This window comes from Bufo gargarizans, chromosome 2 (genome assembly GCF_014858855.1).
Source record: "Bufo gargarizans isolate SCDJY-AF-19 chromosome 2, ASM1485885v1, whole genome shotgun sequence".
In the NCBI taxonomy this organism is placed as follows: domain Eukaryota; kingdom Metazoa; phylum Chordata; class Amphibia; order Anura; family Bufonidae; genus Bufo; species Bufo gargarizans.
In genome coordinates this window covers 161,784,875-161,812,852 of record NC_058081.1, presented here as the reverse complement: position 1 = coordinate 161,812,852, position 27,978 = coordinate 161,784,875, and the positions used below count along the sequence as shown (strand labels likewise).

General features: G+C 45.1%; 1 protein-coding gene across 1 annotated transcript in view; it reads right to left on the bottom strand.

Annotated features, from left to right (window-relative positions):
* LOC122927631 (aromatase-like) overlaps positions 1–19,680 on the bottom strand; it is a 48,457-nt gene extending 28,777 nt beyond the window's left edge. Inside the window, exons 1-2 of the mRNA XM_044279640.1 lie at positions 19,536–19,680; positions 16,169–16,319 (exon numbers count right to left, since the gene is read on the bottom strand). Coding sequence (XP_044135575.1) covers positions 16,169–16,319; positions 19,536–19,680 — 296 coding nt within the window. The remainder of the gene's footprint in view (positions 1–16,168; positions 16,320–19,535) is intronic.
* Between the last annotated feature and the right edge of the window lie 8,298 nt (positions 19,681–27,978).

The following is a 27,978-nucleotide window of genomic DNA, read 5'->3' as shown; positions in this document are numbered from 1 at the left end:
ACATACTAGAGGGGGTTCAATGACAAAAATTCCCACAAAAATATGTATTTTAATCATGGGTCATTTTTATGCGTCTTAGGTAGGGATGAGCGAACTCGAACTGTATAGTTCGGGTTCGTACCGAATTTTGGGGTGTCCGTGACACGGACCCGAACCCGGACATTTTCGTAAAAGTCCGGGTTCGGGTTCGGTGTTCGTCGCTTTCTTGGCGCTTTTGTGACGCTTTCTTGGCGCTTTTTGAAAGGCTGCAAAGCAGCCAATCAACAAGCGTCATACTACTTGCCCCAAGAGGCCATCACAGCCATGCCTACTATTGGCATGGCTGTGATTGGCCAGAGCACCATGTGACCCAGCCTCTATTTAAGCTGGAGTCACATAGCGCCGCCCGTCACTCTGCTCTGATTAGCGTAGGGAGAGGTTGCGGCTGCGACAGTAGGGCGAGATTAGGCAGATTAACTCCTCCAAAGGACTTGATTAACTGATCGATCTGCAGCTGTGGATCATTGAGCTGCTGATCCTCAATTGCTCACTGTTTTTAGGCTGCCCAGACCGTTTGTCAGTCACATTTTTCTGGGGTGATCGGCGGCCATTTTGTGTCTTGTGGTGCGCCAGCACAAGCTGCGACCAAGTGCATTTAACCCTCAATGGTGTGGTTGTTTTTTGGCTAAAGCCTACATCAGGGTGAAGCTGTCACACCAAGTGCATTTAACCAGCAATAGTCTGTTCATTTTTTGGCCATATACAAAATCAGGGGCAAGCTGCGCCTGTCACCAAGTGCATTTAACCCTCAATGGTGTGGTTGTTTTTTGGCTAAAGCCTACATCAGGGTGAAGCTGTCACACCAAGTGCATTTAACCAGCAATAGTCTGTTCATTTTTTGGCCATATACAAAATCAGGGGCAAGCTGCGCCTGTCACCAAGTGCATTTAACCCTCAATGGTGTGGTTGTTTTTTGGCTAAAGCCTACATCAGGGTGAAGCTGTCACACCAAGTGCATTTAACCAGCAATAGTCTGTTCATTTTTTGGCCATATACAAAATCAGGGGCAAGCTGCGCCTGTCACCAAGTGCATTTAACCCTCAATGGTGTGGTTGTTTTTTGGCTAAAGCCTACATCAGGGTGAAGCTGTCACACCAAGTGCATTTAACCAGCAATAGTCTGTTCATTTTTTGGCCATATACAAAATCAGGGGCAAGCTGCGCCTGTCACCAAGTGCATTTAACCCTCAATGGTGTGGTTGTTTTCTGGCTAAAGCCTACATCAGGGTGAAGCTGTCACACCAAGTGCATTTAACCAGCAATAGTCTGTTTATTTTTTGGCCATATACTACATCAGGGGCAAGCTGCGCCCGTCACCAAGTGCATTTAACCCTCAGTAGTGTGGTTGGTCAAGCTGTGACACCAAGTGCATTTAACCAGCAATAGTCTGTTCATTTTTTGGCCATATACTACATCAGGGGCAAGCTGCGCCCGTCACCAAGTGCATTTAACCAGCAATAGTGTGGTTATTTTTTGGCCATATCCCAGTCTAATTCTGTCACTAAATCCATACCGGTCACCCAGCGCCTAAATACTAGGCCTCAAATTTATATCCCGCTAAATCTCTCGTTACCGCTGTCCTGTTGTAGCTGGGAAAGTTATTTAGTGTCCGTCAAAGCACATTTTTTGTTCTGGGTTGAAGTACAATTCCCAATTTAGCAATTTCATAATTTAGTGGTTTCTGCTATATCAGAGCTATTTGAAATCTATCCCTAAAAGGGTATATAATATTCAAGGTGCACATTGGGTCATTCAGAATAACTTCACACACACCCGCTACTGTGTATTTTCAAGTCTAATTCTGTCACTAAACCCATACCTGTCACCCAGCGCCTAAATACTAGGCCTCAAATTTATATCCTGCTAAATCTCTCGTTACCGCTGTCCTGTTGTAGCTGGGAAAGTTATTTAGTGTCCGTCAAAGCACATTTTTTGTTCTGGGTTGAAGTACAATTCCCAATTTAGCAATTTCATAATTTAGTGGTTTCTGCTATATCAGAGCTATTTGAAATCTATCCCTAAAAGGGTATATAATATTCAAGGTGCACATTGGGTCATTCAGAATAACTTCACACACACCCGCTACTGTGTATTTTCAAGTCTAATTCTGTCACTAAACCCATACCTGTCACCCAGCGCCTAAATACTAGGCCTCAAATTTATATCCTGCTAAATCTCTCGTTACCGCTGTCCTGTTGTAGCTGGGAAAGTTATTTAGTGTCCGTCAAAGCACATTTTTTGTTCTGGGTTGAAATACAATTCCCAATTTAGCAATTTCATAATTTAGTGGTTTCTGCTATATCAGAGCTATTTGAAATCTATCCCTAAAAGGGTAGATCATATTGAAGGTGCACATAGGGTCATTCAGAATAACTTCACACACACCCGCTACTGTGTATTTCCAAGTCTAATTCTGTCACTAAACCCATACCTGTCACCCAGCGCCTAAATACTAGGCCTCAAATTTATATCCCGCTAAATCTCTCGTTACCGCTGTCCTGTTGTAGCTGGGAAAGTTATTTAGTGTCCGTCAAAGCACATTTTTTGTTCTGGGTTGAAGTACAATTCCCAATTTAGCAATTTCATAATTTAGTGGTTTCTGCTATATCAGAGCTATTTGAAATCTATCCCTAAAAGGGTATATAATATTCAAGGTGCACATTGGGTCATTCAGAATAACTTCACACACACCCGCTACTGTGTATTTCCAAGTCTAATTCTGTCACTAAACCCATACCTGTCACCCAGCGCCTAAATACTAGGCCTCAAATTTATATCCTGCTAAATCTCTCGTTACCGCTGTACTGTTGTTGCTTGGAAAGATATTTAGTGTCCGTCAAAGCACATTTTTTGTTCTGGGTTGAAGTACAATTCCCAATTTAGCAATTTCATAATTTAGTGGTTTCTGCTATATCAGAGCTATTTGAAATCTATCCCTAAAAGGGTATATAATATTCAAGGTGCACATTGGGTCATTCAGAATAACTTCACACACACCCGCTACTGTGTATTTTCAAGTCTAATTCTGTCACTAAACCCATACCTGTCACCCAGCGCCTAAATACTAGGCCTCAAATTTATATCCTGCTAAATCTCTCGTTACCGCTGTACTGTTGTTGCTTGGAAAGATATTTAGTGTCCGTCAAAGCACATTTTTTGTTCTGGGTTGAAGTACAATTCCCAATTTAGCAATTTCATAATTTAGTGGTTTCTGCTATATCAGAGCTATTTGAAATCTATCCCTAAAAGGGTATATAATATTCAAGGTGCACATTGGGTCATTCAGAATAACTTCACACACACCCGCTACTGTGTATTTTCAAGTCTAATTCTGTCACTAAACCCATACCTGTCACCCAGCGCCTAAATACTAGGCCTCAAATTTATATCCTGCTAAATCTCTCGTTACCGCTGTACTGTTGTTGCTTGGAAAGATATTTAGTGTCCGTCAAAGCACATTTTTTGTTCTGGGTTGAAGTACAATTCCCAATTTAGCAATTTCATAATTTAGTGGTTTCTGCTATATCAGAGCTATTTGAAATCTATCCCTAAAAGGGTATATAATATTCAAGGTGCACATTGGGTCATTCAGAATAACTTCACACACACCCGCTACTGTGTATTTCCAAGTCTAATTCTGGCACTAAACCCATACCTGTCACCCAGCGCCTAAATACTAGGCCTCAAATTTATATCCCGCTAAATCTGTCCTTAGTGCTGTAGCTGGGCGAGTTATTTAGTGTCCGTTCAAGCACATTTCTTGTTCTGGGTTGAAATACAATTCCCAATTTAGCAATTTCATAATTTAGTGGTTTCTGCTATATCAGAGCTATTTGAAATCTATCCCTAAAAGGGTATATAATATTCAAGGTGCACATTGGGTCATTCAGAATAACTTCACACACACCCGCTACTGTGTATTTCCAAGTCTAATTCTGGCACTAAACCCATACCTGTCACCCAGCGCCTAAATACTAGGCCTCAAATTTATATCCCGCTAAATCTGTCCCTAGTGCTGTAGCTGGGTGAGTTATTTAGTGTCCGTTCAAGCACATTTCTTGTTCTGGGTTGAAATACAATTCCCAATTTAGCAATTTAATAATTTAGTGGTTTCTGCTATATCAGAGCTATTTGAAATCTATCCCTAAAAGGGTATATAATATTCAAGGTGCACATTGGGTCATTCAGAATAACTTCACACACACCCGCTACTGTGTATTTCCAAGTCTAATTCTGGCACTAAACCCATACCTGTCACCCAGCGCCTAAATACTAGGCCTCAAATTTATATCCCGCTAAATCTGTCCTTAGTGCTGTAGCTGGGCGAGTTATTTAGTGTCCGTTCAAGCACATTTCTTGTTCTGGGTTGAAATACAATTCCCAATTTAGCAATTTCATAATTTAGTGGTTTCTGCTATATCAGAGCTATTTGAAATCTATCCCTAAAAGGGTATATAATATTCAAGGTGCACATTGGGTCATTCAGAATAACTTCACACACACCCGCTACTGTGTATTTCCAAGTCTAATTCTGGCACTAAACCCATACCTGTCACCCAGCGCCTAAATACTAGGCCTCAAATTTATATCCCGCTAAATCTGTCCCTAGTGCTGTAGCTGGGCGAGTTATTTAGTGTCCGTTCAAGCACATTTCTTGTTCTGGGTTGAAATACAATTCCCAATTTAGCAATTTCATAATTTAGTGGTTTCTGCTATATCAGAGCTATTTGAAATCTATCCCTAAAAGGGTATATAATATTCAAGGTGCACATAGGGTCATTCAGAATAACTTCACACACCCGCTACTGTGCATTTCCAAATCTAATTCTGTCACTAAACCCATACCTGTCACCCAGCGCCTAAATACTAGGCCTCAAATTTATATCCCGCTAAATCTCTCGTTACCGCTGTCCTGTTGTGGCTGGGAAAGTTATTTAGTGTCCGTCAAAGCACATTTTTTGTTCTGGGTTGAAATACAATTCCCAATTTAGCAATTTCATAATTTAGTCGTTTCTGCTATATCAGAGCTATTTGAAATCTATCCCTAAAAGGGTAGATCATATTGAAGGTGCACATAGGGTCATTCAGAATAACTTCACACACACGCTTCTGTGCATTTCCAAGTCTAATTCTGTCACTAAATCCATACCGGTCACCCAGCGCCTAAATACTAGGCCTCAAATTTATATCCCGCTGAATTTGAATACAATACATTGGGCCAAATAATATATTTGTTGTTGTGGTGAACCATAACAATGAGAAAAACATCTAGTAAGGGACGCGGACGTGGACATGGTCGTGGACATGGTCGGACATGGTGGGTGACGTGAAGCCTCATTCTCTGCTATGACATGCAGACTGATTCTCTGCTGTCATGAAGCCAGATTGTCTGTTACGGGACCTCTCTGCTCTGCCTGTGTGCTAGGCCTAAATATATGCCAATGGACTGTTGCAGTGGTGGGTGACGTGAAGCCTCATTCTCTGCTATGACATGCAGACTGATTCTCTGCTGTCATGAAGCCAGATTGTCTGTTACGGGACCTCTCTGCTCTGCCTGTGTGCTAGGCCTAAATATATGCCAATGGACTGTTGCAGTGGTGGGTGACGTGAAGCCTCATTCTCTGCTATGACATGCAGACTGATTCTCTGCTGACATGAAGCCAGATTGTCTGTTACGGGACCTCTCTGCTCTGCCTGTGTGCTAGGCCTAAATATATGCCAATGGACTGTTGCAGTGGTGGGTGACGTGAAGCCTCATTCTCTGCTATGACATGCAGACTGATTCTCTGCTGACATGAAGCCAGATTGTCTGTTACGGGACCTCTCTGCTCTGCCTGTGTGCTAGGCCTAAATATATGCCAATGGACTGTTGCAGTGGTGGGTGACGTGAAGCCTCATTCTCTGCTATGACATGCAGACTGATTCTCTGCTGACATGAAGCCAGATCGTCTGTTACGGGACCTCTCTGCTCTGCCTGTGTGCTAGGCCTAAATATATGCCAATGGACTGTTGCAGTGGTGGGTGACGTGAAGCCTCATTCTCTGCTATGACATGCAGACTGATTCTCTGCTGTCATGAAGCCAGATTGTCTGTTACGGGACCTCTCTGCTCTGCCTGTGTGCTAGGCCTAAATATATGCCAATGGACTGTTGCAGTGGTGGGTGACGTGAAGCCTCATTCTCTGCTATGACATGCAGACTGATTCTCTGCTGACATGAAGCCAGATTGTCTGTTACGGGACCTCTCTGCTCTGCCTGTGTGCTAGGCCTAAATATATGCCAATGGACTGTTGCAGTGGTGGGTGACGTGAAGCCTCATTCTCTGCTATGACATGCAGACTGATTCTCTGCTGTCATGAAGCCAGATTGTCTGTTACGGGACCTCTCTGCTCTGCCTGTGTGCTAGGCCTAAATATATGCCAATGGACTGTTGCAGTGGTGGGTGACGTGAAGCCTCATTCTCTGCTATGACATGCAGACTGATTCTCTGCTGACATGAAGCCAGATTGTCTGTTACGGGACTTCTCTGCTCTGCCTGTGTGCTAGGCCTAAATATATGCCAATGGACTGTTGCAGTGGTGGGTGACGTGAAGCCTCATTCTCTGCTATGACATGCAGACTGATTCTCTGCTGACATGAAGCCAGATTGTCTGTTACGGGACCTCTCTGCTCTGCCTGTGTGCTAGGCCTAAATATATGCCAATGGACTGTTGCAGTGGTGGGTGACGTGAAGCCTCATTCTCTGCTATGACATGCAGACTGATTCTCTGCTGTCATGAAGCCAGATTGTCTGTTACGGGACCTCTCTGCTCTGCCTGTGTGCTAGGCCTAAATATATGCCAATGGACTGTTGCAGTGGTGGGTGACGTGAAGCCTCATTCTCTGCTATGACATGCAGACTGATTCTCTGCTGACATGAAGCCAGATTGTCTGTTACGGGACCTCTCTGCTCTGCCTGTGTGCTAGGCCTAAATATATGCCAATGGACTGTTGCAGTGGTGGGTGACGTGAAGCCTCATTCTCTGCTATGACATGCAGACTGATTCTCTGCTGACATGAAGCCAGATTGTCTGTTACGGGACCTCTCTGCTCTGCCTGTGTGCTAGGCCTAAATATATGCCAATGGACTGTTGCAGTGGTGGGTGACGTGAAGCCTCATTCTCTGCTATGACATGCAGACTGATTCTCTGCTGACATGAAGCCAGATCGTCTGTTACGGGACCTCTCTGCTCTGCCTGTGTGCTAGGCCTAAATATATGCCAATGGACTGTTGCAGTGGTGGGTGACGTGAAGCCTCATTCTCTGCTATGACATGCAGACTGATTCTCTGCTGTCATGAAGCCAGATTGTCTGTTACGGGACCTCTCTGCTCTGCCTGTGTGCTAGGCCTAAATATATGCCAATGGACTGTTGCAGTGGTGGGTGACGTGAAGCCTCATTCTCTGCTATGACATGCAGACTGATTCTCTGCTGACATGAAGCCAGATTGTCTGTTACGGGACCTCTCTGCTCTGCCTGTGTGCTAGGCCTAAATATATGCCAATGGACTGTTGCAGTGGTGGGTGACGTGAAGCCTCATTCTCTGCTATGACATGCAGACTGATTCTCTGCTGTCATGAAGCCAGATTGTCTGTTACGGGACCTCTCTGCTCTGCCTGTGTGCTAGGCCTAAATATATGCCAATGGACTGTTGCAGTGGTGGGTGACGTGAAGCCTCATTCTCTGCTATGACATGCAGACTGATTCTCTGCTGACATGAAGCCAGATTGTCTGTTACGGGACCTCTCTGCTCTGCCTGTGTGATAGGCCTAAATATATGCCAATGGACTGTTGCAGTGGTGGGTGACGTGAAGCCTCATTCTCTGCTATGACATGCAGACTGATTCTCTGCTGACATGAAGCCAGATTGTCTGTTACGGGACCTCTCTGCTCTGCCTGTGTGCTAGGCCTAAATATATGCCAATGGACTGTTGCAGTGGTGGGTGACGTGAAGCCTCATTCTCTGCTATGACATGCAGACTGATTCTCTGCTGTCATGAAGCCAGATTGTCTGTTACGGGACCTCTCTGCTCTGCCTGTGTGCTAGGCCTAAATATATGCCAATGGACTGTTGCAGTGGTGGGTGACGTGAAGCCTCATTCTCTGCTATGACATGCAGACTGATTCTCTGCTGACATGAAGCCAGATTGTCTGTTACGGGACCTCTCTCCTCTGCCTGTGTGCTAGGCCTAAATATATGCCAATGGACTGTTGCAGTGGTGGCTGACGTGAAGCCTCATTCTCTGCTATGACATGCAGACTAATTCTCTGCTGACATGAAGCCAGATTGTCTGTTACGGGACCTCTCTCCTCTGCCTGGGTGCTGGGCCTAAATTTATGACAATGGACTGTTGCAGTGGTGGCTGACGTGAAGCCTGATTCTCTGCTATGACATGCAGACTGATTCTCTGCTGACATGAAGCCAGATCCTCTGTTACGGGACCTCTCTCCTCTGCCTGGGTGCTGGGCCTAAATTTATGACAATGGACTGTTGCAGTGGTGGCTGACGTGAAGCCTGATTCTCTGCTATGACATGCAGACTGATTCTCTGCTGACATGAAGCCAGATCCTCTGTTACGGGACCTCTCTCCTCTGCCTGGGTGCTGGGCCTAAATTTATGAAAATGGACTCTTACAGTGGTGGGTGACGTGAAGCCTGATTCTCTGCTATGACATGAAGACTGATTCTCTGCTGACATGAAGCCAGATTGTCTGTTACGGGACCTCTCTCCTCTGCCTGGGTGCCGGGGCCTAAATATCTGAGAATGGACTGTTCCAGTGGTGGGTGACGGGAAGCCAGATTCTCTGCTATGGAACCTCTCTCCAATTGATTTTGGTTAATTTTTATTTATTTAATTTTTATTTTAATTAATTTCCCTATCCACATTTGTTTGCAGGGGATTTACCTACATGTTGCTGCCTTTTGCAGCCCTCTAGCCCTTTCCTGGGCTGTTTTACAGCCGTTTTAGTGCCGAAAAGTTCGGGTCCCCATTGACTTCAATGGGGTTCGGGTTCGGGACGAAGTTCGGATCGGGTTCGGATCCCGAACCCGAACATTTCCGGGATGTTCGGCCGAACTTCTCGAACCCGAACATCCAGGTGTTCGCTCAACTCTAGTCTTAGGCTCCATTTAGACGTCCGTATTGCATTGCAGATCCGCAATCCACCCGGCCGGCACCCCCATAGAAAAGACTATTCTTGTCCGCAATTTATGCCGCTGTATTATGTCATTCTTTGTTCTGGGTGGTGGCGAATATGTGTGGGCTGTCATGAGAAAATTCTATTAAACGTGGTCGTCACAGGTGTTGACTTCATCCGAGATCCATGCCTCATTCATTTTTAGAAATGTGAGGTAGTCCACACTGTTGTGAGCTAGGCGAGTGCACTTATCGGTCACGATTCCCCCTGCTGTGCTGAACATCCTTTCGGACAGGACACTTGACTAGGGGCAAGCCAAGTGATCCATGGCAAATTGTGCCAGCTGTGGCCACAGGTCAAGCCTGCACACCCAGTAGTCCAGGGGTTCCTCACTTCTCAGAGCGTCCACACTGGCTGTTAACCCGATGTAGTCGGACACCTGTCAGTCTAGGCGTTCCCTGAGGCTGAATCTGGTGGACGGCTGTCGATGAGTTGGCTACAAGAATGATCTCATATCTGAATTGACACACACATCTTCAAACCGCCCTCTTCTTGCGTGTGCTGTTTGATTGGTACCCGCAACTGTTTGTCTATGGGTGGAAATTCCTCAGCCAGCGCCCGCAACAGCAGAATGCAGCATCTCTCACAGAAAGGCCTGGAAATGCTGTATTCTGACAGCCCTCTGTGATGCTGGTAACATATTCACCATTTTGTGTTTGTACCGGGGGTCTAAGTACGTTGCCACACAGTACTGGTCCTTGCCCTTTATGCCTTTTATACAGTGGTCCCTCTTCCAAAACTGGAGCATGAAGGCCCCCATTTGCACTAAATTGGAAGCGGTGGAGTGCCCTGGCTCCTGCTCATCGCCCAGGAGAATGTCATCCTCGGTCTCCTCACCCCAGCCATGGACAATACCAGTGATCCCTGAAAAGTTTAAAGCCTGCTCTTCTTGCTCCTCCTCCTCCCCCCAACCATCATCCTCCTCTGACTCCTCTCCAGACTCCTGCTGACTTGTCTCAGATGGAGTAGCCGCCCCCTGGGAATTCATTCAGCATTGCGACTTCCTTATCTTCCAGCGCCTGCTCCTCGACGGCTTGATCAATGACACGACGCAATGCACATTCCAGAAAGAAGGATACGTTGTCACTGGCTGCAACTGACCAGTTTGGTGATCTCATCAAATGACCACAGAAGTCTGCAATCATTGCGCATGAGCAGCCATTGGCACGTCGGGCTGTCACAAATCAGACTTCTGACGAGCAGGTTGTGTCGCCACTGAATGTCTGCAAGGCGAGCCATGGCCGTATAAGATCTAAAATGGTCAAAGAGTTTCCTGGCCTGCTGCAAGAAGTCCTGGACCCAGGGGTATTTGGCAACGAATCGCTGCATGACTAAGTTCAGGAAGTGTGCCATGCACAGCACGTGTGTCATTTTTCCCTGTTTCAGCACACTCAGCAGATTGGCACTGTTGTTGCACACAACTTTACCAACTGTCAAATTGAGCGGGGTTAGCCACTGATCGGCCTGTGACCACAGAGCTGAAAGCAGTGTAGGACTGGTGTGGCTCTTGGCTTCCAGGCACAACAGCCGCAGCACAGCATGGCAACGTCTCACCTGACACGTTGAATAGGTTCTAGGGAGGTTGGGGGGTGCAGGGGTAGAGTTGGTAGCAGTGGAAAAAGAAGAGTCAGCCGAGATGGAGACGGAGGATGGAGTAGGAGAAGGAGAAGAAGAGGCAGGCCTGCATGGCGGTAACACCAAATCCACATAGGTGCCATGGGTTGCATGCTTGACAGCCGTCAGAAGGTTCACCCAGTGGTCAGTAATTATGTATTATCCCTGCCTGCTTTTGCTAGACTATGTGTCTGTGGTCAGATGTATCTTGGCACCGACACTGTGTGCCAGAGATATATTCACTTGCTGCTGAACATGGCTATAAAGCTCTGGGATGCCCTTCTGGAATAAATATTTCCTTCCAGGGACCTCCCATTGCAGTGTGCCAACGGCCACAAATTTTCTAAAGGCCTCCGAGTCCACCAGTTTATATGGCAGTAGTTGGCGGGCTAGCAGTTCCGACAAGCCAGCGGTCAGTTGGAGGGTTATCTGGCATCATCAACTTTTACGTTCAAACATTTGGGCCAAGGAAAACTGCACTTTTCAAGATGAACATGACAACGGCACGGTGGAAGTTGGAGTGGAGGACAAATGGGAGAAGAGAGGAGAAGAAGAGGCAGGACGTCCCTAGGTGAGTGTTGCGCTTACCGCGACTTATGCACTGACAGCACAGGCCGCAAATGGTAACACTATTGTCAAGTCTCTGTCATTACATTTTTAACTTTTTAAAATCACAAAACAAAAAATATCAAGCCAGAGCTGTAATTAATGCCACACAGGGCGTAAGTGAAGTTTCTCCTACATGCCAACAAAACAAATATAACAGAATATGTGTAAAGTAAGAAATCATGTAAGTCAGAAAATTGCCATTAAAGTGGTTATCTGACTGTTTGTAACCGATAACCTATTCTCTGTTTCAGTGAAGGGGCTAAATGCACCTAGGCCGGGTGTCCGCCTGCTGAGCGGAGCGGAACCCAAACGCTGCCAGACTGATGCATTCTGAGCGGATCCACATCCACTCAGAAGGCATTAGGGGTGGACAGATGCGTTCGGGCCGCTTGTGAGAGCCTTTAAACGGAACTCACAAGCGGAGTCCCGAACGCAAATGTGAAAGTACCCTGAGTTGAATAACTTTAGTAGTTGATTTTTAAAGTGGAAAACCACTTTAAAACTTGAAACCAAACTCGGCTTGGGGTCCGACTAGTACCTCGGAACCGAAGCCAATTTTGGTTTCAAGTTTTAAAGGGGTTTTCCACTTTAAAAAATCAACTACTGAAGTTATTCAACAAAGTCACGAGTGACTTTGTGAATAACTAACTTCGGCTCATCAGAGACCATACATTCTAAAGGTGCATTCACATGGCCGTATGAATGGGTCCACACCCATTCCGTGATTTTGCGGAATGGGTGCGGACTCATTCAATTCAATGGGGCCACAAAAGATGCGGACAGCACACGGTGTGGTGACCGCATCCATAGTTCCATTCCGTGACCCCTCAAAAACAGATACAACATGCTCAACAAGTGAGCTAATTAGGGTGGCTGTATTTACATGCATTTTTTGTGGTTTTACAGCAGACATAGTCAGGGATTTGAATACAACGGGAAGTGTCTAAAAGGAAATGTGTCACCAATTTTTTTTTACTGCCAGTTAAAGGGGTTGTCTGGGTTCAGAGGTGAACCCGGGCATACCCATAATTTCACCCAGGCAGCCCCCCCGCTGACATGAACTGCGCAGGGCAAGGGATCTTTTATTTACTATAACACACTGCCGGGCGGAAGCTTTCACCCAGCAGTGTGTTCGGTGACGTCAACGGCTCTAATGAGCGGGCTTTAACGCTGCCCTAGCCGTTTTACAGGCTACAGCAGCGCAAAAGCCCGCCCATCAGTACCGGTGACGTCACTGGAAATCCACAAAATGCCTTTGCTCTGCGCAATTCATGAACTGCTCCGATGCTCTTGTCAGGGGGGCTGCCAGGGTGAAATTCTGGGTATGTCCGGGTTCAGCTCTGAACCCGGACAACCCCTTTAAAATCAGATAGTGACTCATCTCCTTGTTTTCTAACCAGCTTTTATTTTCTAATTGTACATTTATTTTTTCTGTTTCCTGAACATGATTATAGCAGCAGCCATCTTGCCTGAGCTGTTCTAAACAGCATTCAGAAAGTATTAAGAAAATTACTTTATGGCAGCCAGAGGTGCTGCTAGGCTAAAACATTCAGGGCTTGGGCCCCAGATGTTTTGTCCCAGGTACCGAATGTACTGCCTGCCAGATAGATATAACTGTATTGCTGTCCTCAGGAGTTGAGTTGAAGGACCTGTGATGACATCACAGTCAATGTGATCAGCACAAAAGGCAGTGGCTGAGAGGGACCTGCGATGATGTCACCATCATGTGATCAGTGCTAGAGAGGATGTCGCTCAGCAGTGAAGAGGAGATTTCCTGCTATGAGGAAAGGTAAGTGAAGCGGTAGATTACTCAGTGTGAGAGGCAGAGTAGGTTGGGGATTGTGGTTATTTAACTAGGACTGTATGTTAGGGCTGAAGGGAGGGATTTTATTTACATGGGACTGTATGTTGAGGTGGGGTGGAGTGATGTTATTTACATGGGACTGAATGTTGAGGGGGTGATGTTATTTACATGGGACTGTATGGTGGAGGGGCTGAGGAATTTTAATTTCTGAGGGCACTAAATGGAGGAATATAACTACAGGGGGTACTTCAGAGTGAGCATTATAAGAGTAGGGGCGATTTAAAAACTGGGAGCACTGTGGAAGCATTTTAAATACAGGGGACATTAGGCTTTCTTATTACTAGAGGAAGGACTTATACATCCACCTTATTTTTACTAAGAGCACTATGGGGCATTATTACTACTGAGGGGTCTGTAGAGAGCGTTATTACCACTCGGGAACAATAGGTAGGTCCTTATTTCTACTGGGGTCTCTGTGGGTGCATTATTAATACTGAAGGTATCCTACTAATGGAGGCATTCTTGTTGAGCATTATCACTGTTGTAGCACAAGGGTCTCAGCCTTCGGGCTAGGTGTATGTAAATGTATTGTGTGTTCCCAGCATTTGTTGCTGTGTTCATTACCACGTTTAAAATAAATTCTGTTTTCATAAAAGCTGGTGGTGGAGTTGTTTTCCTTGTTCGTAACTTCGCTGTTTCCTGGGGAGCCCACCCCGGTATGTGGCTTACATCTTGGCGTGGTCGGCAGAATACAGTGACCGTTATGGACGGGAACGCGGCGGGAGACCTTCTACTGGCGCCAGTGGCACCGGAACAGGACCCTCCCTGCTGGAGAGAGCACAGGGGGATTATACTTAAGTAGTGCAGTTGCGGAGGCCCTGCGGACAGAATTGAGAGACCTTCGGCTGGAAGTGTCCCAGATGAAGGCAGGATCACCCCGACCTCCAGAAATGACCCCACCGCCCCACGTCACTCCATCCAGGATAGCTCAGGTGCTTGGGCTTGCCCAAAAGAAGGCCCCTCTGCTGGGCTTGTTGACTGTACGGTCATATGGCCAGAGAGAGCCCAGAACAGATGAAGTTTGAGCCGATGTTGACCTTCCGACCACTGCAGTAGCTGGGCATCTTGCGGCGGTACACCAGAAGTTAAGCCCTATGCGTGAGGAACACGACCTGTATGCCAGCAGCCCTCTTATGGAAGCTGAGTTGGAAGACCAGAAGGTACGTTGCCTAGTTGATACAGGGTCGGAGTACACCCTAGAGTTCTTCGAAAGACACTTTGGACATATGATGGAGACATATGATGGAGACGGAAGACGGGAGTGTCATCAGGCTGACAGCTGCCAATAACAGAAAATGGACGTCTGAGGGATAGTCTGGATGCGGGTCCGACTGTTTTGTAAAGACGTCTTGGAGGTGAGACTGAGGAACTGTATGAGCAGAAGATCCGACGGCATCCAGGTGTGAGAGCCTACCTCAGTGACCAGAGTAGCAGCGAAGTGAAGCTGATTGTGTCCAAGACCCTGATCCTGTCCAGAGGAATGAGGATTGCCTTCAGGAATGCTGATGAGAGCTGAGGACAAAAGTGACATACACTGCGGCATCGCATGCTTGCTGGAGAGGCATTTGTTCAGTTCCGAGTCACCAGCGAAGGCAGAGCAGACCTGGGTCGGTAAGATTGTGCACGCACCTCATCACAGTGTTGGCACCTAGAGACTGAGACCAGGCATGTAGTTAGTTAGTTAGGATCTCTGTTTGTGTCAGGCCACAAGTGTTGCTATTGTTCATTGCAAGGACACCATAACTTAAAGTGAAATTTCACACTGGAGAGCTGATGAATTTCCCCATAAATTCAGTCAGGCTGGCGTTTTGCTCAGAAAGAATACTCAGGCACGTGCTACAAGACCAGTTATGGGAGAGGGAATTCTGTAGAGCACTGTAAGATTGTAAGCTGTTGTGCTGCACCGCGGGTTAGCCCGTACCACACACCTATATAGTTATTCTTGTTTTTTAGGGTAAACAGGTAAGGTGTGGCAGCTTAGTTGTGCCCGCCAATAGGTAAATTACCATGCTTTCCTGCTGTATCCATCGGAGGGCGCCATGCTGTGCAGCACAAGGGTCTCAGCCTTCGGGCTAGGTGTATGTAAATGTATTGTGTGTTCCCAGCATTTGTGGTAGTGTTCATTTCCACGTTTATGTAAAATTCTGTTTTGGCAAAAGCTGGTGGTGGAGTTGTTTTCCTCGTTCGGAACTTCACTGTATCCTGGGGAGCCCACCCCGGTACACGGCTTACAAGGGGGAATTCCTGTTGAGAGACAGAGAGGAGAGGAAGCACACTGCAGAGCTCCTGCTCATGTGATGAATTCTCCAGAAGAACAATTAAAGTTACCCTCAAGCAACTGCTTGGGAGGAATCAGACAGCAGAGTGAACACATGCATTAAAGACACTGCTGTGAGGTGAAGGACTGCGGCTAAGACACACACCACCCAGACTACCACTAGCCCAATTACCAGTCGAATCTGGGCCCGACAGTGGACATCCACACTCACAAGTTCCAAACTGCAGTCATCCAACCTGCCTCCATATTCCTTACTGGTACCAGAAATTGCATTTGGCATCCACTGCTATTGAATATACCTGAAGTTATACTGAAAAGTAAAAGAGACAGTTTAAAATGTACTTCTGGCATTATTCTTCTACATAAATTTTCACTGCACTGATCCCATCGGCTTGAGGGAGTACAACATTCATGAGGGGCACTACCACTCCCATCCTCTGCACCGGCTCCTCAGGGGCTCGCTGCACATACCTGTCGTCAGCATTACTTATCTAGCAGTGCTTACATCACTGTAATAAGTGCACATTTACCTGCTGATAATGAGCGTTTCTTCGCCATTTATCCACACTCTTACAAATTCTCCATACATTTTATTGTAATAGTTTGATGCTGTCCCAATTCCTGTCAACAGAAATCTTCCATAGGAAATCAGTGGCCCAAGTCCCAGGTAATAGCAAGGACCTGAGAATATAAAATAAAATTAAATGATGCTGAATATATAGTTAAATAGGCAGATGGTAAGATTAATATGATAAATAAATATGAAGGTAGATATACCCTGAATAGGCATTTTACAGACAGTCGCCTGGTTCAGCTGTTTGGCCATCTTCACACAACCGAAATACACATCAGAAAAATCTGATTTCTGCTGTGGCTTGCAGTTTCCGCTGTGGAGGATCTGCTCACAGTTTCTGAAGCGGTTTCTGCTTGGAAACCACAGCAATAATTCAATGGAAGAGATTTAGCAAAACTGCTGTAATGAAGAGCTGGTTTAGTTGCCCATAGCAACCAATCAGATTCAACCTTTTATTTTTCAGAGCTACTTAGGAAAATGAAAGGTGGAATCTGATTGGTTGCTATGGGCAACTAAGCTAGCTCTACACCAGCTTTACAGCAGATATGATAACTCTCCCCGTGTTTTCTTTTTTTGTGATGTAGTTTTCAAGTCCGAGCGCAGAAAAATAGGTCATAGTTTGCATTTAACTCAGTGAGACAGTTATGTTAGACTTGTTGACAGAAATTTAGGTATTAAAACTGCATCAAAATCATCATTACAAAATGCAACGTGAACATGTCCTTACAAGGCTTTAAAGGGGTTGTCTTACTTCAGCAAATGGCACAGCTCAGCCCTATTGAAGTGAATGGGGCTGAGCTGTGATGCCAAGCACAGGGCTATACACTATACAGTGCTGTGTTTGGAAAGCATGGAGAGTGCTGCGGTGCTTACGGGCGCGCCAGTGCTTTTGCAAACAGCTGATCGGTGGGGTCCTAGGTGTCGGACCCCCACCAATAAGATACTGAAGACCTATCCTGAGGATAGGTCATCACTAGTAAAATGTTGGAAAACCCTTTTAATACAAGGCACTTACTATTGTATTGTGATTGTCCATATTGCTTCCTTAGCTGGCTTGATTCATTTTTCCATCACATTATAGAAAGCTCGTTTCCAGGGGTTATGACCACTCTGCAATCCACCAGCAGTGGCTTTTTCTTGCACGCTATAGGAAAAAGCACTTTTTCTATAATGTGCAAGCATGGCCACCGGTACTGGATTGCACGGGGGTCCCTGGATATGGTCAGTGTATTAGAAGTGCCTTGTATTAACTTTATTTACATGATAAATGCCATTTGCTGAAGTGTCCCGTTTAACTATGCTGGGCTTTTTGTTTAGTTAGGGAGAAGCATTCATTACTGGGCTATAAATCGGATACATGGGTCACACTTGCATTTTCAGATTTTGTGCAGTGGAAATACAGTATTCGGGTTCCTTCACATGTGGCAAATTTTATTACAGATATTTTTTCAAATCAGAAATCAAAATCTGAAAATCAGTTCTATACATCTAAGGGCTCATGCAAATGAACGTTTTTTGCGTTCCATATACTGGCCGTATTTTGATTCCATATATGGTCCGTATATGGAACTATTCATTTCAATGGTTCCGCAAAAGCTGCAGACAGCACTCTTGCTTCTTTCTGTGGCCCCGTAAAAATTCTAAGGCATGTCCTATTATTTTCCGTTTTGTGGACAAGAATAGGCATTTCTATAATGGGCCTCCTGTTCCGTTCGCAAATTGCAGAAGGTACACGGGCAGCATCAGTTTTTTGTGGATCCGCAATTTGCGAACCGCAAAAAGTGGCACGTTCGTGTGCATAAACCCTAAATGAGATTTGCCAGCAAGCACAAATATTTCTGCAAGCCCCATTCAGATGAATCATCCATTACGTAATGGATGGGTCTACCAAAGAGAGCTCTGGCTCATAGAAACAGTGATCTACCATTATGGCATCCATATGACTTAATATTCTGTATGCCAACTGACAAGATTTGCTCAGCTACATGTTACTTATTTGACACTGAGGTACAGTGATAGATAGATAGATAGATAGATAGATAGATAGATAGATATATGAGACAGATAGATAGATGAGATGGATTGACACTAGATAGATATATAGATATGAGACAGAGTGATAGATAGATAGATAGATAGATAGATAGATAGATAGAAGCAGGGGCATAACTATAACTCATAGTGCCCAATAGCAAAATAAGATGAGGCTTCACCACCTATTGTAAGGTAACTTTCACACTGATGGGACAGCTCTCTCACAGGCTTTTCTGTCAGAGAACAGCCTGTAGGTGTTCTCCAGAGTTGGCATTGCCGGATGTTACTGGAATGCCTGCCGGCCCTATTGACTATGACGGGGTCCGGTGGAGATCCAGCTACTACTCGGCCAATACTGTATGCCAGTATTCGGCTGGACTAAAACCACTGCACGCAATGTTTTCTCCGTGAGAAGTTCAGAGGTTGGGATATTTTTTAGATCCTAGCCATAATGATAGATCACTGTTTCTATATCCGGTTTGATCACTAATGTTAACTAACATATATAAGGAGATCTATGGAATATGTACACTATGAATTAAAGCATCACTTGAAAAGAATTTTGGTGTGCCATAGATCTCCTTATGTATGTGGATTGACTATGGTCCTCTATGAGCACCCACAATGAGGGGTGTGCAGATCTCATCTTTCTCAATAATGTTCACTAACAAACCTCTGAGGCCTTCACAGAACAGCTGTAGTTATACTGAGAATAAATTACACACGGGTGGGTTCTATTTACTAATTTGGTGACTTCAGAAGGATTTTATTTAGGGGTATCATGGTACAAGGGGAAAAATGCACACCACACTTGTATCATTTTCTTTTCACTTCATATATACTTGCTACTTTGTGTTGATTTATCACATAAAATCCAATAAAATTTTAATTTGTAGGTGTAACGTGATAAATGTGGAAAAGTTTAAGGGCTATGAATACAATTTCAAGGCACTGTAAATAGAAATATATAATAGATGGATAGGCAGATAGATAGACAGATAGATACCTATTTCATTTGGACAGGGGTTTTGTGGATTCACAATAGCCGGATGATGCCCCATGCTATTGACTGTGAGCTTGTGCAAGCTCACCTGCCTCTTCATTGACTACATCACTTATCACTTTGTCTACCTGCGCTCTGTATATTCAGTAGCCGCAGTACAGAGTACTACAACTTCTGCATGAGGTGATATAGTTATAGCAGTTTTATAAAAAATGACTTATTCCGGTGTGGACAGTAATGCAAAGGCTCCCCATGGAAAGTCAGATGAAGTAAATTGACTCCTTACCTGGTATTGAAGATGTCTCCTCGTAATTCCAAATAAGTATAAGCAAAAAGATGAACGCCACCAGAGAGGCGGCTGTTGCTGGGGCCACACTGGGCATAACCCCTGTGATGTTGTACTGCATTGGATTCAGGACTTCTGGAAGCATGTCTTTCCAGGCTGGTCTTCTCTTCCTAAGTACAGGTGAAGAGAGAATTCACTTGGACACTGTCACTTGGACAGAAGATCTAAGGGCTATAGTGCTGGCATTTACCCTTTTCATGTTTTGGGAATCTGCTTCATAGCAAGAAAGCTTAGTCAAAACAGAAAGATAAGATTTCTTCATCAACTTTGTACTACACATTTCTCATTGATTATACATGTGCCATCTGTGAAGGATGCCCTTGACAAGTCATTTGTACCAATGCAATTTTAGAAATTCTGAACTTTACACATAGGGTTTACATGGATTTTACTTTGTCTATTATATTAAGTATTATTTTCATACCTTTTTGGACACAGTTTTTGTAGCAATTAGCACCTGTCCCTTTTAATGCCATTTTTTGTAAGCCTAGTGGTTTTTTTTTTGTATTTTTTTATAGAAAATGATGTACCCCCCTGTAATGTCACTTTGTGTACCATTAAAAAATACCAACACATTTTGCATATTTGTTTTTTTGAAGCTGCAAAAAAACAATGGTGCTCTATGGGAGAAATATGCCAGGCAATGAGGGAAAAATGACAGACCCAGAGAATTTTGCAATAAGAAAAATCACCATTGAACCCTAAAATGAACCTCAAGGGTAACAAATACCATTACACAAAAATGCCTGTTTGTCCTGTGCTTAACATTTCACACAGACTTCCATGCATCATCTGGAGCAGGTAGTTTTAGCCTAAAAAACATGGCAAAAATCATCAAAAAAAAAAAAATTAAAAAAACCATGTGTGAATCCAATCTTAGACTACCTTTACACATTGTGGATTAGATGCGTTTTTTCCATGCAAAGTTTGTGTGGTAAAACTGCAGCATAATGCAGTACCAGCAAAGTGAATGAGACTAGACAAATCTTATGTACCCTTTGCGTATATTTTACACACGGAAATTGACCTGGTTTGCGAATTTTGAGATCTGCAGCATGTCAATTGTGTGGATTTTACCCTTTGCAATAGAATGGATGAGACTGGAACAAAAGTGCATCAAAATCTGCGAGTAACATGGAAACGTGGAAATCCACACGAACTTCTGTGCGGAAATTCTGTTTGGAAACCCAAAGCTATATGCAGGTATCCAAAAAAGGAGACAAACAAGTATCATAATGTTGTAAGATCAATGTTTAAATGGTTTCTGTCAGAAAAATGGGTATTAACCTGGCTGACATTAGTGATCAGAGATGGCCTTCTGGTTCGCCCGGCGGTCGTTTCGCGGCGAACTTTGATCGTTTGCTGTTCGCTGAACATGCGAACATATGGCGATGTCCGCCAGCGCCATATTCTTTGCATTGTGCAGAACTTTGACCCATGACACATCCAGCAGATGGGACAGGACAGCCAATTGAGATGTTTCAGCACATAGACACACCCCCTACCCTATATATAAATCCGATCTGGCAGCCATTTTGCATTCAGTTTTTTGCCAGTGTAGGGAGAGGTTGCTGTGTGGAGCAGGGACAGACTGTTAGGGACACCAAACGCTAGCTAATAGGGCCACAAAAGTTCTTTTAAGGACTGGTATAGGTGTGCTATCAATAGTTGTGATATACTGAGGGGTCTAGCATAGAAAGTATATTATAGTGCATTTGTATTGTGCAGCAGTTGTGTGCGGTTCTGCTGAGATACCGCAGCTAGATAGAGGGACAAACACTATTGGAATAACTAATTGCAACTGGTGTGATATGCCTGTTGCCCCCAAAAGAAAACTGATTGAGGGGTGTGATATACCTATAATATACCTTATAACATAGAAAGTATATTATAGTGCATTTGTATTGTGCAGCAGTTGTGTGCGGTTCTGCTGAGATACCGCAGCTAGATAGAGGGACAAACGCTATTGGAATAACTAATTGCAACTGGTGTGATATACCTGTTGCCCCCAAAAAAACTGATTAAGGGGTGTGATATACCTGCTTCCACAAAATACTGATAAAGGGGTTTGATATACCTGCTTCCACAAAATACTGAATGAGGGGTGTGATACGCCGGCTTCCACAAAATATTGATTGAGGGGTGTGATACACTGGCTTCCACCAAATATTGATTGAGGATTGCGATACATCGGTTTCCACCAAATATTGATTAAGGGGTTTGATATACTGGCTTCCAGAAAATACTCATTAAGAGGTTCTATATACCTGTTTCCACAAAATACTGATAGAGGGGATTGATATACCGGCTTCCACCAAATATTGATTAAGGGGTTTGATATACCAGCTTCCAGCAAATACTCATGAAGGGGTTCTATATACCTGTTTCCCAAAAATACTGATAGAGGGGATTGATATACCAGCTTCCACCAAATATAGATTGAGACCTGCGATACTACAGCTTCTACCAAATATTGATTAAGGGGTTTGATTTACCAGCTTTCAGAAAATACTCATTAAAGGGAACCTGTCACTGGGATTTTGGGTATAGAGCTGAGGACATGGGTTGCTAGATGGCCGCTAGCATATCCGCAATACCCAGTCCCCATAGCTCTGTGTGCTTTTATTGTGTATAAAAACCGATTTGATACATATGCAAATTAACCTGAGATGAGTCCTGTCCCTGACTCATCTCACGTACAGGACTCATCTCTGGTTAATTTGCATATGTATCAAATCGTTTTTTTTACCCAATAAAAGCACACAGAGCTATGGGGACTGGGTATTGCGGATGTGCTAGCAGCCATCTAGCAACCCATGTCCTCAGCTCTATACACAAAATCCCAGTGACAGGTTCCCTTTAAGGGGTTCTATATACCTGTTTCCACAAAATACTGATAGAGGGGATTGATATACCAGCTTCCACCAAATATAGATTGAGGCCTGCGATACTACAGCTTCCACCAAATATTGATTAAGGGGTTTGATATACCAGCTTCCAGAAAATACTCATTAAGGGGTTCTATATACCTGTTTCCACAAAATACTGATAGAGGGGATTGATATACCAGCTTCCACCAAACATAGATTGATGCCTGCGATACACCGGCTTCCACCAAATATTGATTGAGGCCTGCCATATACCTGATTCCACATATACTGCTCTTCTATAGGGACTTTGTCACAGGGTCATTTTGAAAATGACAGGCAGAGGAAGAGGCAGGCCATTCTGCAGGGGTGGTAGGTGTTAGGCAGGTGCACCAGGCCGGAGCCTAAGTGGGAAGTTGGTGAAGGTGCATGTGAGTACGTCAAAGGATGCACCAGAGTTGGTTCAGTGGCTCACTCAGCCTTCCGCTTCTGCACCCTCCTCATCCTCTGTATCTGCACCCTCCTCACTCTCAGCTGTGTGCACCCACAAATACACCACTACCACCACCACCACCATAGCCCCTCCACTTGAGTCAGAGCAATTATTTTCCCATCCATTCCTAGACCTTACCGATACGTAGCCATTCTTGGCATCGGATGAGGAAGAGGAAGTAGCAACGGCCACCACCGAACGGTCTGACGACAGTACCCAGATCAGACAGGGAATGATGTCCCCACTGTTGCTGCCTACTCCGAGATCTCTTATGTCAGTGGCAGTGAAGGTGACGATGATGACAACAGAGGAAGAGGAGGGGAGTTCAGAGGGAGAGACAGGGTAGCCGATAGGGTGTAGAAGGAGGAGAAGCAGTCAGAACTCGCAGTGCACAGGAGGCTAAAAGCAGACTGCAAATGTATCTGGAGCGAGCCATCCAAGTAAGCCCAACACTCACCTAGGGACGACCGCCTTAAGAAGGCACCTGGCCTCCCATCACCGAGCCCAGTGGGAGCAACACTGTCAGAACCCACAAAGCCACACTCCCGGTGATCCACGTCCTTATTCTTCTTCTCCTCTCTCCTTTCATTTGTCCTCCACTCCACATTCCATTGTGGCGTTGTCGCGTTCATCTGACAGAAGGCAGGCTTCCGTGGCCCAAATGTTTGAGCATAAAAAGTTGATGATGCCGGATAACCCTCTTGCCCAACGGCTGACCGCAGGCTTGTCGGAACTCCAAGCCCGCCAACTACTGCCATATAAACTGGTGGACTCGGAGGCCTTTAGAAAATTTGTGGCCATTGGCACACTGCAATGGAAGGTCCTCGGAAGGAAATATTTCTCCCAGAAGGGCATATCAGAGCTATATGGCCACGTTCAGCAGCAAGTGAATATATCTCTGGCACAGTGTCGGTGCCAAGATACATCTGACCACAGACACGTGGTCTAGCAAACATGGACAGGGAGGGTACATAACTTTTACTGCCTACTGGGTGAACCTTCTGACAGCTGTCAAGCATCCAAACCGTGGCACCAGTGTGGATTTGATGTTACCGCCACAGATTGCATGCAGGCCTTCCTCTTCTTCTCCTCCTCCTACTCCATCTCCTACTTTATTTACTGCTACCGCCTCTTCCGCTGCACCACCCAAGCTCCCCAGAACCTATTTGATGTGCCAGGTGAGATGTTGCCATGCTGTGCTGCGGCTGTTGTGCCTGGAAGCCAAGAGCCACACCGGTCCTGCACTGCTTTTAGCTTTGCGGTCACAGGCCGATCAGTGGCTAACCCCGCTCATTTGACAGTTGGTAAAGTGGTGTGCGGCAACGGTGCCAATCTGCTGAGCGCACTGAAACAGGGCAAAATGACACATGTGCTGTGCATGGCACACATCCTGAACTTAGTCATGCAGCGATTCGTTGCCAAATACCCCGGGGTCCAGGATGACTTGTGGCAGGCCATGAAAATCTCTGGCCATTTTAGAAGATCTTACACGGCCATGACTCGCTTTGTTGATGTTCAGCGGTGACACCACCTGCCCGTCAGACGTCTGATTTGTGACAGCCCGACGCGCTGGAACTCCACCTTGTTAATGCTTGATAGGCTGCTCCAGCAGCAAAGTGCCGTTAAAGAATACCAGCAGGACAGGTTCTAGGGAGCATGGTTTCTTTTCACTGCGCCAGTGGCTGCTCATGCGCAATGCATGCAGACTTCTGCGGCCATTTGATGAGATCACCAAACTGGTCAGTTGCAGCCAGGGCACCATCAGTGACATCATACCTTATGCCTTCTTTCTGTAGCGCACATTGCGTCGTGTCATTGATCAAGCTGCCAAGGAGCAGGAGCTGGAAGATTAGAAAGTCGCAATGCTGAATGAATTCCCAGTGGGGGCTACTCCATCTGAGACAAGTCAGCAGGAGTCTGAAGAGGAGTTAGAAGAGGATGATGGCTGGGGGGTGAAGGAGGAGGAGCAAGAAGAGCAGGCTTTAAACTTTTCGGGGATCCCTGGTGTTGTCCGTGGCTGGGGTGAGGAGACCAAGGACGACATTCTCCTGGGTGATGAGCAGGAGCCAGGGCGCTTCCAATTTAGTGCAAATGGGGGCCTTCATGCTTGCTCCAGTGTTTGAAGAGGGACCCCTTTATAAAAAGCATAAAGGGCAAGGACCAGTACTGGGTGACAACATACTTAGACCCATGGTACAAACACATAATGGCAGACATGTTACCAGCATCACAGAGGGCTGTCAGAATGTAGCATTTCCAGGACTTGCTGCGAGAGATGCTGCATTCTGCTGTTGCGGGTGCTGGCAGAGGAATTTCCACCCACAGAAAAACAGTTGCGGGTACCAATCCTACCACGCATGCAAGAAGAGGGCGGTTTGAAGATGTGTTGGTCACTTCGGATATGAGGTCATTCTTGCAGCCAACCCATTGACAGACGCCCTCTGGATCCAGCCTCAAGGAATGCCTAGACCGACAGGTGTCCGGCTACATCGGTTTAATGGCAGACTCTCTGAGAACTGGGTGTGCAGGCTTGACCTGTGGCCAGAGCTGGCACAATTTGCCATGGAACTCTTGGCTTGCCCCTCGTTGAGTGTCCTGTCTGAAACGACGTTCAGCCCAGCAGGGGGGATCGTGACCAATAAGCGCACTTGCCTAACTCACGACAGTGTGGACTACATCACATTTCTAAAAATGAATGAGGCATGGATCTTGGAGGAATTCAACACCTGTGACGACCACGTTTAATTAAATTTCCTCATGCCAGCCCACACATAGCCCACCACCCAGAAAAAGAATGGTCCCTGTCTTATGTAAATACAGTGGCATAAAAGGCCTTTTCTGTCTGGTGAATGCCTAATGTTTGGGGCCTGTACTCTACTTGCCTGCAGTAAAATTGTTATCCAATGACCGTCTAATATACCTCCAGCCACATAATCACTTGATCTTTTTTGTACGGTAAATGCCTAATTGTTGGGGCCTCAAATTCAACACCTGTGGCAAGCACATCTTATCGAATTTCACCTATTATCATTTGGGGTTTATTCAAGAGGGGGGATTTCATTAGCCATGTTTTTAATCCAATTTAATATTTTTAGTTCTTTTAAACATATGTATTTGACATGTATTTGTACTGGCCTACAGTAAAATTACTATCCAATGAGCGTCTAATATACCTCCAGCTACATAATCACTTGATCTTTTCTGTACGGTGAATGCCTAATGTTTGTGGCCTGTACTCCACTGGCCTGCAGTAAAATTGATATCCACTGACCGTCTAACATACCTCCAACCACATAATCACTTGATCTTTTCTGTTTGCTGAATGCCTAATGTTTGGGGCCTGAACTCCACTGGCCTGCAGCAAAATTGATATCCAATGACGTCTAATATACCTCCAGCCACATAATCACTTGATCTTTTCTGTACGGTGAATGCCTAATATTCGTGGCCTGTACTCCACTGGCCTGCAGTAAAATTGATATCCAATGACTATCTAATATACCTCCAGCCACATAATCACTTGATCTTTTCTGTATGGTAAATGCATGATTTTTGGACCTGTTATCTAACTAGCCGACAGTAAAATTGTTAAACGGTGACCGCCTAATGTACCTCCAGCCACATAATCACTTGTTCTTTTCTGTATGGGGAATGCCTAATGTTTGCGGCTTGTACTCCACTGGCCTGCAGTAAAATTGTTATCCAATGACCGTCTACTATACCTCCAGCCACATAATCACTCAATCTTTTCTGTCCAGTGAATGCCTAATGTTTGGGACCTGTACTCCAGTAGGCTACAGTAACATTTTTATCCATTGACCGCATAATGTACCTCGAGCAACATAATCACTTGTTCTTTTATGTCAGGTGAATGCCTAATTTTTAGCGCCCGTACTCCCGTGGCCTAAAAAAAAAAAAATTCTCAGCTCCAGCAGGGCATATTTTAGAGATGTTCCCTTTAAGATGCATAAAAATGGCCCCTGATTAAAATACATATTTTTTGTTTGAATTTTTGTCATTGATCCCCCTCTAGTATATCACTGTCCATGTTGTGGGACTATTTGTGCACTTCTAGTAAGTATTTGGTGACTGCAAATAAGACTTGAAGGTTTTCCAGGTTCGCCTGCCATTAAAGTGAATGGGGTCTGCCACGAACTTGCAGTTCACGAACATTTGTCCGTCCCGGCCGATGTTCGTCCATCACAATTAGGGATGTGCTATTGTCAGCTTAACATAACTATATTAGTCCCATTTCACAATGTGCCATCGTTATTCTTAAAAAAACTTAACTTATAATATGCAAATTTGCCTCTAGGAGCAGGGGGCGTTGCTCCAGCTCCTAGAGACTCCGTTCTCCCACCTCTGGCCACACCCTACTCCACTTGATTGACAGGGCAAGGCAGCGTTCACATCCTCCTGCCTGGCCCTAAGTTTGGGTGAAATCTTCAGCTGTTTAGTATGCGGTGAAGGCGAGGCGTAGTGAAGAAGTGATGCTAGCCAGCTGTGGACTTCCTTACTGCACCTGTGCCGCATACATCACAGTACACCCGGAAGAAGAGCAATACTGGCATCAATGAAGGAAAGGGTGTACTGTGATCTATGCGGCTGAAGATTTCACCGAACTCAGGGCCAGGCAGGAGGACATGAATGCTGCCTGACCCTGTCAATCAAGTGTAGCAGGGCGTGGCCAGAGGTGGGAGAACAGAGCCTCTAGGAGCATGAGCAACAAACCCCCTGCTCCTAAAGGCTCATTGGCATATTATAAAAGTTCTTTTTTTTTAAATAATGGGTGCACATAGTGAAATAGGACTAATATAGTTATGTTCAGCTGACATTAGCCCATCACTAATATCAGCCAGGTTAATACCCATTTTTCTGCTGACAGAAACCCTTTAACATATATTTTCTCCCGAGAAGCTGTAATGACTTTTTGGGAGTTATACAAGGTCAGAATATTCTTTCCTGCATACTCTTATATTTACTGGATGATAACAACAGCCAAGAACTGTAACGTGACTATCTG